This window comes from Apostichopus japonicus, chromosome 20 (assembly GCF_037975245.1).
Source record: "Apostichopus japonicus isolate 1M-3 chromosome 20, ASM3797524v1, whole genome shotgun sequence".
In the NCBI taxonomy this organism is placed as follows: Eukaryota; Metazoa; Echinodermata; class Holothuroidea; order Aspidochirotida; family Stichopodidae; genus Apostichopus; species Apostichopus japonicus.
Window position 1 is genome coordinate 6,084,788 of NC_092580.1, and position 16,170 is coordinate 6,100,957.

The following is a 16,170-nucleotide window of genomic DNA, read 5'->3' on the forward strand; positions in this document are numbered from 1 at the left end:
TTTTTTAAGGTTTGCCAGTCACAGTGGTTTGAAATATAATTATATATATTATAAGTCTATTATTACTTTATGACTAAAAGTTGAAAGGGTAAGATTATATTGTTATTTAGCTCTATAATGGTTGTGGTTTTGGTTGTGGAAGGATGTCATAAGATCCAGCCTTCAAATGGGTAAATGAGAACTGTAAACACTTTTGTAGAAGGAAAATGGTTAAATGAGCAAGTTCGTATACTTGTGTTAAAATGTGATGTAATGTGCCAAGGTTGATACATAGAATGTTGTTCAAAAATTAAATTTAAATTGTTTGACTGATTATAGAGGTTGGTTTTAGAGATTTATAGTGCTTTATAATGAGAAGTGTCTTCTTACGTAGTTAATGGAGTACTGTCATTAACAACAAGATGTGCTGAGGATGTTTTTAAATCACATGAAAGCAGCTTTTTGTGTTTGGGCAGAAGTACTGCATGCATTGTGAAATAGTGCCACCTTCTATATCTTCTTTCCAGGTTATTTGGTGCTCAGTTATCCACTCAATTTGATGCACATCTCGTAGCAACATTTCCTGTCACTTTACATTTATTAACCATTTCAGACGTGTTTAAAGAGAAATCGGTCAAGTTATCTCCAACTTCATGATTATTGCATGAGGAAGGAATTATGTGCATTCAATGACTTAATAAACAGCTCCAAAGTGGTTGTTGATGGAACGTTACATTTTCTCCTGAATTCATGGAATTGACATAATACTGTACAAGAATCTAACGTACCATCACTTCATTTACCAGTATTATCTTGACATGTGTGAGCATGAACTTAAATAAGTCTGTGCTCAATGCCTGATTTTTTAATTTATTCTGATCCTGATGCATTTTTATGGTACTACTAATGTTAATGGAGCATTTACCAGCAATGATGTATGTTTATATTCAATAAACACTTCATTCTGCAGTTCTGCACAGTCTTAGTTGCCATTTGATAAATGATGTAAGGAGTAAGTAATTTAATTGTTTCAATTACTGTCACTTAAAAGTTAGTTAATGATATTATTTTGCCATCATAAAAGTACAGTAATATCAGTAGTAAATTTTAAGGGCAGGATATGCTTTAAGATTTGAACAACCACCTTCCTTCCCCTCCTCATTTACTCCTAACGTCAATAAGATACTTTCATACATGTCATGAAGAGTGTATGCATTTGAATTCTGTAACGTTGCAATTGTTTTATTCCTTTCTTTAGAGAAGATATGTGGCCAGTCATGGAAACAATGTCACAAGATGCCATTGAAGAAATGGTAGATAATGTCTTCAAAGCAGCTAAAGTGATGTCTGATAAAAGGTGAGTCGCTGGTGAGAGAGTAACCATTCTGGATTCAGTCATCTTGAATACCTAGTATTGCTAGGACAGATAGTCATTCATTTTCACATCAAGACACACAGTTAGATCTGTGTAGTACTTTTTCTTCATTGGAAGTGATGGAGTAACATCATATCTGACCTACAAGTACTGAGTGCTTGATATAGTGAGCTTCATTAGAATAACAAGATCCTCTTTGGTGCAACAACAGAAAAATTAACAAGGAACTTGCATATTCAGACAATTTAAATAATGGATTACAAAACTTCACATACCCTTATGACAATGTTGTTTTGTCTTGTCCATGTTTTCAAAAGAGCTGGAGAAATTTTCATGAATAAGTTTTTCTCTGTTTTGCCTGGCCATAGTTGTAGTATCAACAATAGGACAAACAGATATAGCAAAAACAGTCCAAATTTGTTCTTGGTCTGAATGAGCAATATGTACTATATAACCAATTGGTGGACCCACAAATTATAGTACACAATATGATAATGTTAACCTGTCGTCTTAATGTAAATGCTACAAAATTAACTGTTATTTGTCAAAACCCAGCATCAACACTGAGTCTTGACCTTTCACATTTATATCCTAGCCCTACTTAAAATATTAAAATTTGTAAGAAAGGTGTTTGTTTGTACCTTTGCCACTGAGAAGAAATATATTACATCGTCTGTTCTGAACATTGTTATAGTTAAATTCATGAAGTAGGTGGCACGTGAAATACTAGAATGGAATTTTAAGATTAGTAAATGAACAACAAAAATTAATTCTATGCTCCTATTAAATAATTTTATGATTGAAACAGCATCTCTTTTAAGGAGACATTTGGTTTGCTTGTTACCTTAATTCTTTGTTGAGTTGATTATGCTGCTCTTGTCAAAGTTTTCGTCTCTCATGTGTCAGATTCAAAGATTGAAAATTTGTTCCAAGGTTGCATTACACTTCACAATTGATTTTCATCTGAGAGACTACAGTTTCTACCATTCTGTGAAAATCCTCCAATTCTTCAATTTAATCAGATCTATGGAACTTGAGCCAATTTTTATAATAATTCAATATTCAATAAGCAAAATGATCATAAAGTCATCTTAGGCAAATTTTATGTCATTCTTTGGTTCAACAACATTTGATTTGCAATTGGATATTTTGTATCTTCTTAAGAGCATTTCTTTCTTGTGATAAATTTGAGCAGACTGACATGAAATGTAAGTCATACAGTTTTTGCTAACAAGAAAGAACAAGAAAGAAAAAACATTGAAGTATAATACAATTGTATTGTTTCATCCATCACCCAGGGATTTGAACTAATATGGACATAATATTGTTTTATGATAATATCAAGTGAACTTGAAGGGTAATATAAAATGCATAATATAGCTATCGAGTGGGTTTCCAGTAATTTATTTTGGATGAATTGAGAACAGTCTGGAAAGAGAGAGCTCACACATCCAGGGCTGCTCTATTAAGAGAATGACTTTGTTTAAAGTGAAATGAATTCAACTCCAATAAGGAAGGATTAAGGGTTTCTTCTTCCACATAAATTCATGTGGAAGGAGAAGTCAATTTGAATTATTTTGGCAAGTTTGAAAGAAGTTATCATCATCAAACATATATTCTGGATCTGTAGTCTGTGTTTATCTCTATTATATTAAATATTCATCTACTTATATTTGAAGCTCAGTATCACTGGTGTCATGAGTTACAATTGTCCAGATTCTGTTTCTTAATTTGTTGTATTTATACCACAGTAAATTTTTGAAAACCTTGCATGCTTTATCAAAACAAATGTCAACTTTTGCCTTGTCAAGCTACCTAGCCTAACCTACATCATATTCAAAAGTATTGGCTGAAGTCATTATTGTTACCGTTCAATGGAGCCATCTTCGATGAAAAAGGAAAATCGTCCACCATTTAGAGAATTAACACTGCTCAACTACTCCTTTCAGTGAATATTTTCAGGCAGAACAATCTTTATCAAGTTATGTATGGATTAACATGGGGATGAAACGTGCAAACATTCATGACAACCCTTCTGTTATTTGAATAAGAAGTTCTAGGCAAAGTTGAAACAATTGATATTACTCTAGATAAAGGCTGCCTGCAACAAACATTGATTGTTTCTGAAACTGAGACGGTTTTTAATGGAAAGTGTGAAACCGGATACATCTTTTGTTAAATTATTAAAAGAAACAAATGAGTCCTTGAAATAAGAGCAGCTGTCCTTTCTCTTTCTAACATAACGTCTGCCGCCATGTAACCCATTATCATAAAGACAATTGTTAATTTGTTTCAATGTATGTTGTAATATGTTACCTATGAAACCAACTCTCTAACAACACTATACAAAGACTTAGCCTATTTTGCTTATTTCAGTTGCGGTTGAATTTATTGCATAAGTTGAGTGAAGCAAAGAGTTGACCTGGGCAAAAGGGTGGGGGGGGGGGGATACTTCACAAGGATTGCTTAAATTATTAAGTTAATCAATGCAGCCACCATCCATAAATTGAATCTAAGATGACTGCTCTTTGAATGGACACTCATTATTCCATGCAAGTTAAATGTGGGGAATATTGAGGTGCATATTATACACATATTTACATCAAGAATACAAAAAGTGACGTAAATTCTATCTGGGGTAAATAGTATGTATCTGGTATGACGTATAACCAGTCTCTATAACTCTGATCATGAGGTCAGACTTTGTAATTCATTGTATTAATGTTAGCTGTGGCATCACAAACTCTCATGCTTCATTTTGGTTTCTTAAAGTTTGTCTCTTGTGATCTGAGCTCAAGGATCTCTTTGTTAGACTTGGTAGTTCAGCAGCTTTATATGAATACAATTTGTCTACTAGCAAAGAAAATAATTGTCTGAAACCAGAAATTTATATTTGTATTTGTTGCTTTCAAACAACTTTGTGCATGTCTTTGGTGAGATACTTTGTTTGGTTTACTCTTTGATGACAGTGTTGTCCATGCATTTTTAGGATGTGATTGTATGATCAGTGATACCAAACAGTTAAGCAATGCACGGAAGTTTTGGTAAACTTGTTGGAATTCAGGGACCAAAAGCAGCCAAATGCTTCCAGCTATCCAGAGTTCATAAAGTTCAGAATAGAATAAACTATATTCTAAAAGTAATTAAATTTCCTGTTTTTTTTTTTTGGGGGGGGGAGGGGGTTCTGTCAGAATATTGGTGGTGAAAGAATTATTTGTCCCTCAAATATGAAAGAGGAGGGAGATGCTAAAAATCAATACTCTGTGGTTGCATGAACTTTTCTCCAAGTATCAAATGATCGGTGACAAAAAAGATAGTGTCATCATTGAAAATATTAAAACCTTCATTTCAGGGTAGTCACAACTTTAGCAGTAACATTTAATTCAGCCCAAACTTGAGAGAATATTTAGCTAGAAGCAGATGTCTGTATTTAATTAGAAACTGTAAAGGATGTCTATCTCTCTCTCTCTCTAGCTGATCATGTGATACACATAGCCTTGAGTTCAGTACGATAGCAACACTAGATACATATACATAGTGTCATCCATACATATAATGCAACATTTTCAATACATACTGTATATCAGAGAATCATTTAGTGTTCACATTTTGGCAAACAGTTTTGAGGTTTATGAATTTTGTTCTCTCAAAATACGGAGAACTTATGATTGCTCTGTATACAAACACTGTTATACAATACAAAATAGCATGTTACTATGCAGTAGAAGATTTATTAGATTCATGTCAAATTTGTCAAAATGAAAAGTATTTTATGAATCACATTCAGTCATCAGTCTGTAAATAATGTTGCATTCAAACTTTCTTGGGAATGGGTCAAGTCTAATATTTTGTTCAACAGTATAATTCATAGCAGATATAATATGGCAAATTGTATTACATGCAAATCTGGATAGAAAATAACACTCCACTTCATTGTTGTAGACATTAACATTGAATTGACATTTAACTGCACTGAACCAGTGCACAAGGAATAAGTGTCTGATTCAACCCTTCTATCCTTATCACAAAATATTCAGCTTTGAATGAAAGAGAAGTAAGAGAGAGTTATCCTTCCAAATTGGATGCTCAATATTTAGAATGTTCCAATGAGATCATGAATGACTGTCTAATCAAGCTGTAACTTATTTAATCAAAAAATATTCTCCAAGGAATTTCCAACTTATAGTTACTATTAAAGTCATCAGTTTCGATCAAAATATGGTGAAAATTTCCCAAAAGGTTAATGAAGGTTCTCCCATTGAATGTAATCATCCATATCATCCTTGTAGGAGAATATTGTATATGCTTGTTTGAATGTATGGATGGGGTTCATTGGTTATCCATAGATGCACTAAGAAAATAATGACAGATGGTGACACCTGGCTGTGGATTGAGAGCCTACATGCATCATTTTGGGAAGCTGCATTAGTGTTAATCATTGAAATTGATAAAAAAATTGTACATTCTTGTAGCATAATCTATTAAAGATGGTTTTTGTTTTAAACTACGTTTTTTTTTTCATTTAATATTCAATTTATCTTTTATATCCATAGAATATCATTTGATCAGTTTAAAGAAATAGCGATAGTAGACAGTAGTCTGACAGCTTGGTTTGAAGCCCTTGGAACAGTCTTTTGAAATATCCAGAGGTAAGTTATTTTTTGATGGCTTTGCATAAATTTCACATGGACTAGACACATTGTTTGCCTGAGAGCTTACAAATAAATATTGTAAATCCTGTGGAGATTTGTTTATCTCTTTTCTGCTGAATTATTAAAGCAGATGCAAGAATTATAATAATTGAATATGAATCAGACATGTCTGTACCCTTCAACTTCCCATCCACTGCCCTGCAACTTTAACTAGATTCAAATTATGCATGCCAAGCACGTATAGTTCCATTATCCAATGCCACTTTCCCTTCAGTGCCATTTTAAAAGACACCAACCTTATAAGGCAATAGGTTTATTACTGTAGGACAGTTCCTCCATTCTTTCCATTAACCTGCATTGAACAACACCTCTCCCCTTCCCTGATCCACCCCTCATTTCACTTTACAGCCTTTAATTAAAACTTGAAAAAGAGGTCTGGCTCTCTCACCCACTTCCACTAGCCTTTTCTGCCCTAAATGTTTATTGAGGTGACATTTTGCATATGACAGTAATTCTCTATAAAACCAGCAAAAATTAACTTTTATAGCATGAACATAAAGCTCTCAAACAGCTAAATTGAAAATGGCAAGCAAGAACGAAACACCCATTTCAGTCAACTCCTTTTCCTTTTGTACCACAACTTGATTTTGCTGATCAGCTCAGTTGTAACTTTTGATGATATTTTTTATATAAACAAGTCAGAGGGTGCTTCAGTGAATTTGTGGTCTGCTGTCTGTGTAATATAGATTAGCAGTAATGAGGATTGTATGTCAAACTGTACTAGAGCTGTTGTTAGGTTTCTACTACTTGCACCTGCCATATTATTAGTGGCGCCTTATGCAGATTACCATAAGTTTGTCATGTGACTCGCTAGAATTCCAGATAATTATTTCACTATCACAAACTGTGCTGCTTCACAACATTGACATTTGTTTTATTGTTGAAGCTTTGATGAATATGTCTAGTAATGACGTACAGTGTAAGGTCATGCTAGATAGAAGGTTTATAACTGAAAAGCAAAGCAGCTGGTTGTGTTGATAATTTATGTCTTTTACCACACAAACACATTTGAACAGAGAGAGTAGTGAGCGATGTCAGAACAGATATATCTAAGACACTGAGAAAGTAACCAAAGAGATCTTGCTCTCTCATCCACTTCCACCAGCCTTTTCTGCCCTAAATTATATTGAGGTGACATTTTGCATATGACAGTAATTCTCTATAAAACCAGTAATTCTCTATAAATTCTCTATAAAACATTCAATTTGTCATGATTTCTGTAAATAAATTCAATTGTCTGCATTTCAGTTTCCACTCTTCCAGTGGCTGTTATGTAACTTGTCTATGTGTTGCCGTATACTTGGTTATTCTCTGATCTTTCACAATGATTAAACTAGTAAAACTATTTATTTTAAAAAGTCTACATATCTTTGTTTTTTATTTCGTATTTCCAATATTTTAACGTCATAATAGAGAAAACTTCCTGGAACTTCCAGTAACATGACATTTTGTGTTGATAATGTAGCAACTCTTGCTACAAAAGTACACTTGGACACATAATTGGATGCACTTGGTGCAAATTTAAGGAAATAGACATTTGAAACCTTCAAAAAGTCATAAGTTTTCACAATTTTACTGTGAAATAACCTCCTATTGTCCATTGTTATTACTCTTCCAGTTCTATTGTTATGCCATATAACATTTTATGTTACCATATAACATTCATGTTGCTACATGTTTCATCATGCACTGATCCTAAAACAAAGTATTAAACAAGCTTTATTTCAAATCTTTTTGTGTGTTTAGTTTTGCCGTTTTGCATTCAATAATTCTTTTAACAATTGCTGTTTACTGTGTTGTTATTTCACACCTGCAGTTCATTTACTGTTTATACTGTTGTCTTGCAACTTTTTCTTTCGGTGTTTTATTGTCAACTTTATGCAAATTATCATCTGCATTCTTGAGATCTTTTTGGACCCTGTTTAGTAATTATGTTTAACTTAAATAAACTTGTTTGAAAACTTTGAGGTCTGTGGTTATAGACCCGTTGTTTATTCCTTTTCAGTGTTGTGCTTGTTATTACACCCTCTGGTCAAGATGTGCAATTGTTTGGCAATTTCATGAAACTTTGTTTAATCTTTTGTTCCTTATTTTATTTTTGATCTCTTAACAGATTTTACAACTTCAGCTTTTTGATGTCCATTTTTCAACTAATCCATCTACATTTGGAAATTTAGCATTATTTATAATTGCAGTTGTTATTTTATATGGCTGTAAATGGATGGAAGAAGCAGTTGGAAGATTTCCTGAAAGATATTGTATTATGGAAGACAATAAACTATTCCATCCATCGCCTGGGACTCTAACCAAGTTCATTGTGTTGCTGCACCAATAATTACATAACCTATCACATTGAGATTTCAATATGCTGTTCAACTTGTGAAGCTCATTTAATGTTTGCTTTTGTTGTTTATTGTGCCTTCACTACAATATGTCTCTGCAGTATAATATACATCTATTTTGTTCCTAAAATGCCTTTGCCGATGTTATTATTCAATTAAAGTGCAAAGATTCTAAAAGGAAATATTCTTCTGCTGTCAATTATTCAAAGGTTGTTTTCTTATATCTCCTATTTACAGAATTGTTGGGTGAAAATCTTTACAAGATATATTATCAGTGTGCATAGATCTGTGTTGTCAAATCTCAGCTTATAGTTAAAAGAAAAAAAGGACATAAATCTGATGACTTACAACTCTTAAATATTTCCATGTTTCACCGTTGCAAATTTACAGCAATGGTCTTGTTATAAATTAGATTATAGACATGTTTGAAGGTCTTGATGTTAATATTTTCAGTAATATTTTTGGTTTACGACATGTTTTATGATCATCCAGTTGATATTTGCAATGTTTGTATCCTTAGTTACACACTAACAATCATGTTGCACTGAATTTGCATCAGTCTGTGACTGCCATTCTTGACCAGTAATTGAAGTTAGATATTAAAGTTTCCTGAAAACAGATTCTATGTCCACCAAAATCGTGCAAGAAATAAAGAGATATTTTTAAAAATGGATAAAACAAATATTGCATTAAATTCATGTGATAAAAGTGTTACTGTCTTTTACTGAATGATTAATAAGTAGTGAAATCCAGCCAAAAGGTTGAGTGGCACCCTTTATTTATGGTTGGGCAGAATGATGCAAAGTTACAGCACAGAGCTAACACAGCTTTAAGCAATTTCAAGATTCTAAACAAGATGGAGATATTTCACAGTAAAGCAGTCAGATGTGCAATTCAGAAAGAAAATCATGCCTCTTTGTGATATTCTCTCTGCGGTAAAGCTTCTTGTCGAGCTCTTGTAAAATGTTATTTCTAGACAGCAGAGGAACTCTTTCCCGATTTTATGGAGGCTGTCGTCGGTCTTAACGTATGCAGAAAACTCTTGACTAGTTTGATGCTGTTGTGAATTATAACCTTTGGGAATGAAAAGTACTTCCCTTTTGCATTAATGTCACAAAAGTTTTTGAAGTGCCATCCTTGTTGATAAAAAGTACCCACTTATAGGATACCTGAGAATACCAAACAGTTTATTTGCTGAATTACAAATTGAGAGGGAGGTTTAGTCAGATTTTAATGAATAATCACTAACACAGATGGGATGCTTTTATCTTTCTTCAATTCTTCCTGGTTTTGTTTATGTTGACTTGAATTTCACTGCGACAGGTTTGCTGTAATGTAACGTGGGCAAGTTAGCTCATTACACACCTTTCATTGTGCTCATAAAATCTGCAGTCGACTTCAGTGTTGCAAAAGGATATTTTGATTTTATTGTGGAAACATTTGTTATGAAGCTAGTTACAAGGTATTCTATTATCCATTCTTACATATAATATCACTCACACAATTGGTAAATAGTTGTGACATTGTGCACTTCTTATCTAGGAGTCTTTAATATGTATTTTGTTCACATCAAATTAATAATTTACACCTCAAGAATTGGCAGGTTCAAACAGCTATGGATGACTTTGTTGGTAGGTTCATACTTTAGACTGCCATATAATGTAAGATTTTTACCACTAGATTTGAAATATTCTAACAGATATGCAAGCTCATGCATTAGGATATATCATTTTTACGTCTGGAAAGGTTAAATAGCTAAGCACACCACTGTTGGTAAGCTGATCCCTAAGGCTGCCAAGTTGAACACCACAGTCGACCGGTTCAGACAGCAATCCTCCTCTTGTTGGCCAGCTTATCCCTAAACCTAACAGGGTAAAGATGCTTCTGGCAATGTCTTCATGAAGTAAAACTCTTTTAGACTCTTTTAGAAAGGAAAAGATCTTAAGGAATAAAGCAAATAGGTTAGTTAATTGAAGCTGGGTGACAACCTGCTTCAATAATAGGATTTACTTTGCTTTTCCTTCTTCATGCATGGTACTGCTATTTGCAATTGCATTACTCTCATGTGTTTGTGCCAATTGAGACATCAATATTCGGAAGAGTTACGCAGGCAAATGTGGGCAAATCTTCTTGTGGTACTGTGGCAGACCGCACTATTTAGTTACATTAACAGGTTAACTTTTAAATAAGGCTACTTCTGAGTCACAGCTCAAAGCTAATATACAGTGAACTGGAATGTCGCATTATGACATATTTGAAGGGTACACAGTTGTGACCAAAAATGGCAATAACCGATTGGGAAAGATTGATACAACTACTTCTAGCAAATCTATAGTATCATATACGAAGCTACATGACAATATTTGCAGTGCAAATGTAGTGTTTCTAGCTTGGGTAGGACATTAAGATTGTCAAAGTTGGCATTGTTGTTTGTCACTTCTGTGGTAAGCTGCAATAGATGGTGGCAAAGACTCAACAAAAAACAAATGCTGCAAATCAAAAAGGATTACACAATTAGCACACTTCTTTGACTGTAATTCAGAGACTTGCCTGCTGTTACTCTGGCAAATGTGACTGAAAAACAATAGAAATAAACAGTACTCAGAAAATAGTAAAGACTTGAAAGAAATGATCTAGTATGTTGGCAAAAGATGATGAGACATCCACAGAGATTACAGTCTGCAACTATGAGATAACTCTAAGAATTTCTAGTCAAATAATTAAGCTTTTTGGGAAAGATTTTCAAATCCTGAACTGAGACCAGCTGGAACTGTAACCATTTACATTAGTTATGATTAACCTTGAGTAATTTTATGAGACCACGCAATCTTGTGTGATTGACTGCTTTAAGAGATTGAATCGTTATCTTTTTCAGCGAAACAGTCTCCGACAGATATTGTCTGGTGATTGATAGTTCTGCATAAATGGTTTGTTCCAGTGTTGACTGTGTGAGTCAGTGATTTATAGTTAATTGTCAACATTGGAGATTCTCCGCTTCTGCATTTCCGTCTAGACAACTATTATACTACCCTGCATGCCAAGTAGCTCTGCACACTCCAAATTTGAGTTTTTATGTGAAAAGTGTGATAATACATTACAGTTCTACTTGCTGGCAAAAAGATACAGGAATACAAAATGTAACAGTGCAATTGTATAAAGCAGCCTTTGGATGTTGGTTGTTGTATTAGCCTAACAATTCAATCAAAGTGCATGTACAATGGTATCAATATTGTACAAATAAAGAAGATGATTTTGAAAGATCTGCACAAATAAATATACATACACTTGGAACAAATGTTCTTTGTCTTGTTGTGTATTTTATCATCTGTGAAAGCCTTCACCATGGTGTATTTGTTATATAACTACAGAATTCTACAAATGTGCTGTCATTGTTGTGAACTGGCAAATTTTACTCTTTGTCAAATAAATTTCTGTAATTCCTTCATACCTAGTTATGCAACATGCTAACAACACATCTACATTTAATGTATCATGACAAAACTTATGCATTTTCTGTAGAAGTGTCATTGCCACTAATGGCACTGTTTTTTGTACCTATTATGGCACAGACGACCTAAAAAGCATGGAATCCATCAGGAATTAACTCCTTAAAAATGCAAATACACTCATTACAGTGAGAGAGGTCAAGAAAGAATAATTAGAATTTAAGAATTTTCTTCATTCTTTAAGTTGGGCACAAATTGAGACAGATACAGTGTAGCACAAACAAAAATATTGCTGGATAGTGATGATTTGGACCTAGCGTTGCAAATTTGCATGATCGTTTAGCTTAACTTTTGTGAAACGTACATATAGAGATGTGAATGCTTGCTTTCTGAAGCATTTTCATGGATTTTAAGAAGTGTGTCTGGTATTTAGACTGTAAAGTGCCATGTGTAGGTGCTCTCACAGTGTTTCTGAGTACTTAAGATGCATTCATAATGAAATTGTCTACTTCAGGTTCAAGGCTTTTTGATACTTGACTATTTTTTGTATCCATTTTTATATAGATCATCGTCATGAAGCGAGGACCTTAACAAAATAAAAACTCAAAGATAAGAGCCGCAGAAAAAGCAATTGTGTCAGTATAGCTCTAAAATGTGCTAGAAAGATCACAAGTGGTCAGTCAGGTTCAGATTTCAATCAGAATTGTAAAACCATTCTAAATACTCTTCCTTTATTGAGACATTTGTAACTGTTAAATTCAATGCAATATTACAAAACCTGGAAATAATTTGAAGATCAAAACTGCTCCCAAGAAGGTCACTTTTGAAACTTTTTAAAGCCTTTTCAATTTGCTGAGGCAGTACGGATGATGACCTTTAGAAATATTTCGACTTTATTAACTTCAATCTCATATATTCAGAAGCAGGAAGAAAATCAATACTTTATTCCCTTAATAGGTTCTATCAGTTGTGCATGACACTATTCTTGGTGGTGAGAGCACCATCTTCAAGAAGAATAACTGTACTATAGAATAGTGTTGTTGTCTAACTGCAAGTTGAAAGATCATTTTGCAGAAGTGACACCTTGATTTATTAGTATTAGGCGGTAGATTTCATTGGTAAATTAATTGGATTTTGCAAGCCCAGTTGTGAGTCAGCATTAGTTGGTCGAGGGCTACTTATGTTCAGCTACAAACTTTCTCCTCTTTGTAAAGCATCCAAATCAATGACATTTTGCTCAAAGTATCCCAGATAAGACCTATTGGATGACTCTCTGTCTGGCAACACTTTGCAAATTAGCCTGGAAGATACTGATAGACCATGCAGTTGCTGTGTTTGAAAGTCAAATTGTACCACACAATCGTAATGAAAATGGTTATAAACAGCGGAACAAGAAAAAACAAATTTTCCATTCTGAGGCACTTAATAATACAGTGAACTATAAGTCATACATAAAGTAAGACTTTCTCTCTCTTAAAATGTTTTTTTTGGGCAAAATTTAAGATTTACTATAGCAATGCTATGTAAACTATACTAGCAAGTGCTGCAGTGTGCTAGCAAGTCCCTCAATGGAATTTCACAAGGTCAAATGATGATGTTAATTTCCAAAACTATTATATTGTCACTTTGCCAGTAACTGTTGTTGTGTTAGGCTACTTTTACCTATTGAACTGTACAGTATTTCTGTCCAATGTAAATAATAAAGGTATATTACCAACTTAGTTTCCAGACATTTCTTATTGTACTTGTTTAATTGGCCTCAAAACAAGTAATATTTGTAACTCAACTCAAATTTAAACTTCGACCTTTCCAGCTTACTGCACTAAAGGCTCAGTGAAAAAGACATAATTCTATGCATTTTTCATATCAATATTCTTTATTTTTATTGAGTTATCTGTCGTTAAAAATTTTGAGCTGATAAAATTCGCCAGATTTCTTAACGAGTCCGTAGATTCTACAAACTTGAATCAAAATTGACAAGCCCTGCCAAACAGATGATTCGCCAATCAAATCTCTCTGTTTTTTTAACTACTGTTTAATAGGCCTAGGACTACTTTCACTTTCGTAGCTAGCGTGTCTTAGGTCCCTTCTCTTGAATTGTATATCTCTCTCGGTCTTACCGATGTAGCTTGCAAAATTGTGTCATTTCTTTCCATTGCAATGAATAAACAGGTGTTTTAGACATTTCCTCCGTGGAATTGTAAAAAGTAGAAGATGCAAGTATAGGATTGCATTAAAATCTTGATCGGCCACATGTGTAGACTATTTTGTTTAATGAACACGCTGACATGGGCGGTCGCAGTGATTTTATGGTAAATCGTTCGCGCCATAAGGGCAACTGAAAATAAATTTCTTTCGATTGCGACAGCTTTTCTCCATTAAACCCACCTGGTCAGAGTGCATTTAGAATAAGAAACATTGAATCTACTTTGGAAGTTTGTTATCCGAAATTCATCAGCAAACAGGTATTGAGACTTTAAAAGATCGATGCACAATTTGCCTATCTTCGGGTGAAATAATAACTGAAAGGAAAGTTTATCCGAAATCACTTGTTCTTATCCCCTGCCAGCCCCATCCCTTCCTCTAACTCACAACACACATGCATAATTATTTGCCAGTATTGTAGCAATTAAACACGATCACATTAATGAATACAATCACATCATAAATCAATAGTTGCTTATACATTGCAGTTGCAGTAAGGATTTAAAGGTCTTCAGTTTTGCCTTCAAATTTAAACATAATGGTAAAAGGTCTCAAGAAGTGTTTCAAAATCGTAATGGCTAGGTGTTGAGGTTATATAGTCAACAATGGGTAATTTCTCAGCAAAGGAAACTGCTCTGAGGGTCCAATATAGCTTATATAGCCTGATTTCTGTTTGATGTTACTTGATATATGATCCATTAGGATTGTAATTTAAATGATCAACCTACCTCAAGATAAAGGTGGGAGGAAGAGGGGGGGGGGGAAGCTGAAGTGTGGTTTACTTAAAAATAAATGTTCATTTGTAAGTTTAAGCATTGTGAGAATCACTTAAGTTAACCTTCAATGCAATGTTGCAAACTTGATTAATTCTCCCAAACTCTGGATCCAACAGTATTAAAGCCTCTCCATAGTAGGGAGGGATACCTATGTGTAGAACTAACTGTGAGTACATCCTTGATTGCAGCTGGATTAATTCAGTACAACAATAGGAATATGATATTGATTATCAATGTCTTCTACTTGGCCCATTATATCTCTTTCCAACTGCATTTTATAAATTAGGATAATGCAAGAAAGATTGGAAAAGGAAAGGGGGAGGGGTGGGGGAGGAGATGCTACCATTTGATTTAAAGTTTAACATGGAGTTCTGTCAGTAAACAACATAAGGTTCTGCATTTCAGTTTAGGAGGCACTACCATTATATATGAAAACCTTCCCCTCCCGCCCAACCCACCCCCTTCTCTCTCTGAATATGATTCTATTGATCTACCATTTTCCTCTGACTATAAATTAATTGTCACAGCATTTAAATTTGTACTTTTATTCAAGCAAAAAGAACTAAAGCTTATTGATTTCTGATGGTCACAATACTTCTCCAATATTTTGATAGAGGCTGCCACTTTTGTTTACAGCCATGTAATATGGATTACATTTGATCAAGTTCTATTCATTCAATGAAAAATAATTGAAGAAATGAACGATAATAGTGCCCAAATAGTTTTCACATAGGCTACTTGTGCAAAGGTGGACCGGGCAGGTAGAGGGGAATCAGGCAGGAATATTGTTAACATCATTAAATAGCTAAATGGTAAAAGATACATTGTAAGACTGCAGCTGGATATATCATCTTCTTCATTTTCTCAGTATTTGTTTGATCATGGAAGGTCCCTTGACGTTCGTTACATGACTCATGTAATTGGATAATCTTACAGTATGGTAATCGCCTTAGTTGTCATCTCCAAATCCTATTTTAATTAAATCCTAGGGACCTGATGTGAATATTCATGAAGACCTGGATATAACAGTATCCTCGAATTCCTGCTGGGAAGCATTTCCTGTTGAATGTTTCATGTTGTACATGTACACTTGACATAACCTTAGTTTACTTCCTGCCATGTGTTTTTTTTTCTTTCATTAAAATGGCCAGGTGTTCAACATTTGCATAGTAATAAACTTTATTTGATTCTATTATCTCCCAGGGTCTTCAGGTGCATATAAATAAAAGAAACACTTTCATTTGACCTAATTCAATACAAATAGAACAATGAACATTAAATAAAGTTGTGCAATAAATGTCATGGATTAAGTAACATTATAATAAGAGTTTAAAT

At 33.9% G+C, this 16,170-nt stretch overlaps 2 protein-coding genes across 6 annotated transcripts in view; both read left to right on the forward strand.

The window, feature by feature from the left end:
* LOC139961182 (uncharacterized) overlaps window positions 1-15,297 on the forward strand; it is a 52,783-nt gene extending 37,486 nt beyond the window's left edge. For all 5 annotated transcript variants that reach the window (XM_071960182.1, XM_071960179.1, XM_071960183.1 and 2 more), the window contains 3 exons: window positions 1,238-1,336; window positions 5,908-6,003; window positions 8,180-15,297. In XM_071960182.1, coding sequence (XP_071816283.1) covers window positions 1,238-1,336; window positions 5,908-5,992 — 184 coding nt within the window. In that variant the 3' untranslated portion in view covers window positions 5,993-6,003; window positions 8,180-15,297. The remainder of the gene's footprint in view (window positions 1-1,237; window positions 1,337-5,907; window positions 6,004-8,179) is intronic.
* The window catches only part of LOC139961180 (synapsin-like), a 545,708-nt gene that overhangs the window by 71,171 nt on the left and 458,367 nt on the right, over window positions 1-16,170 (forward strand). The gene's annotated exons all lie outside the window — the stretch shown is intronic.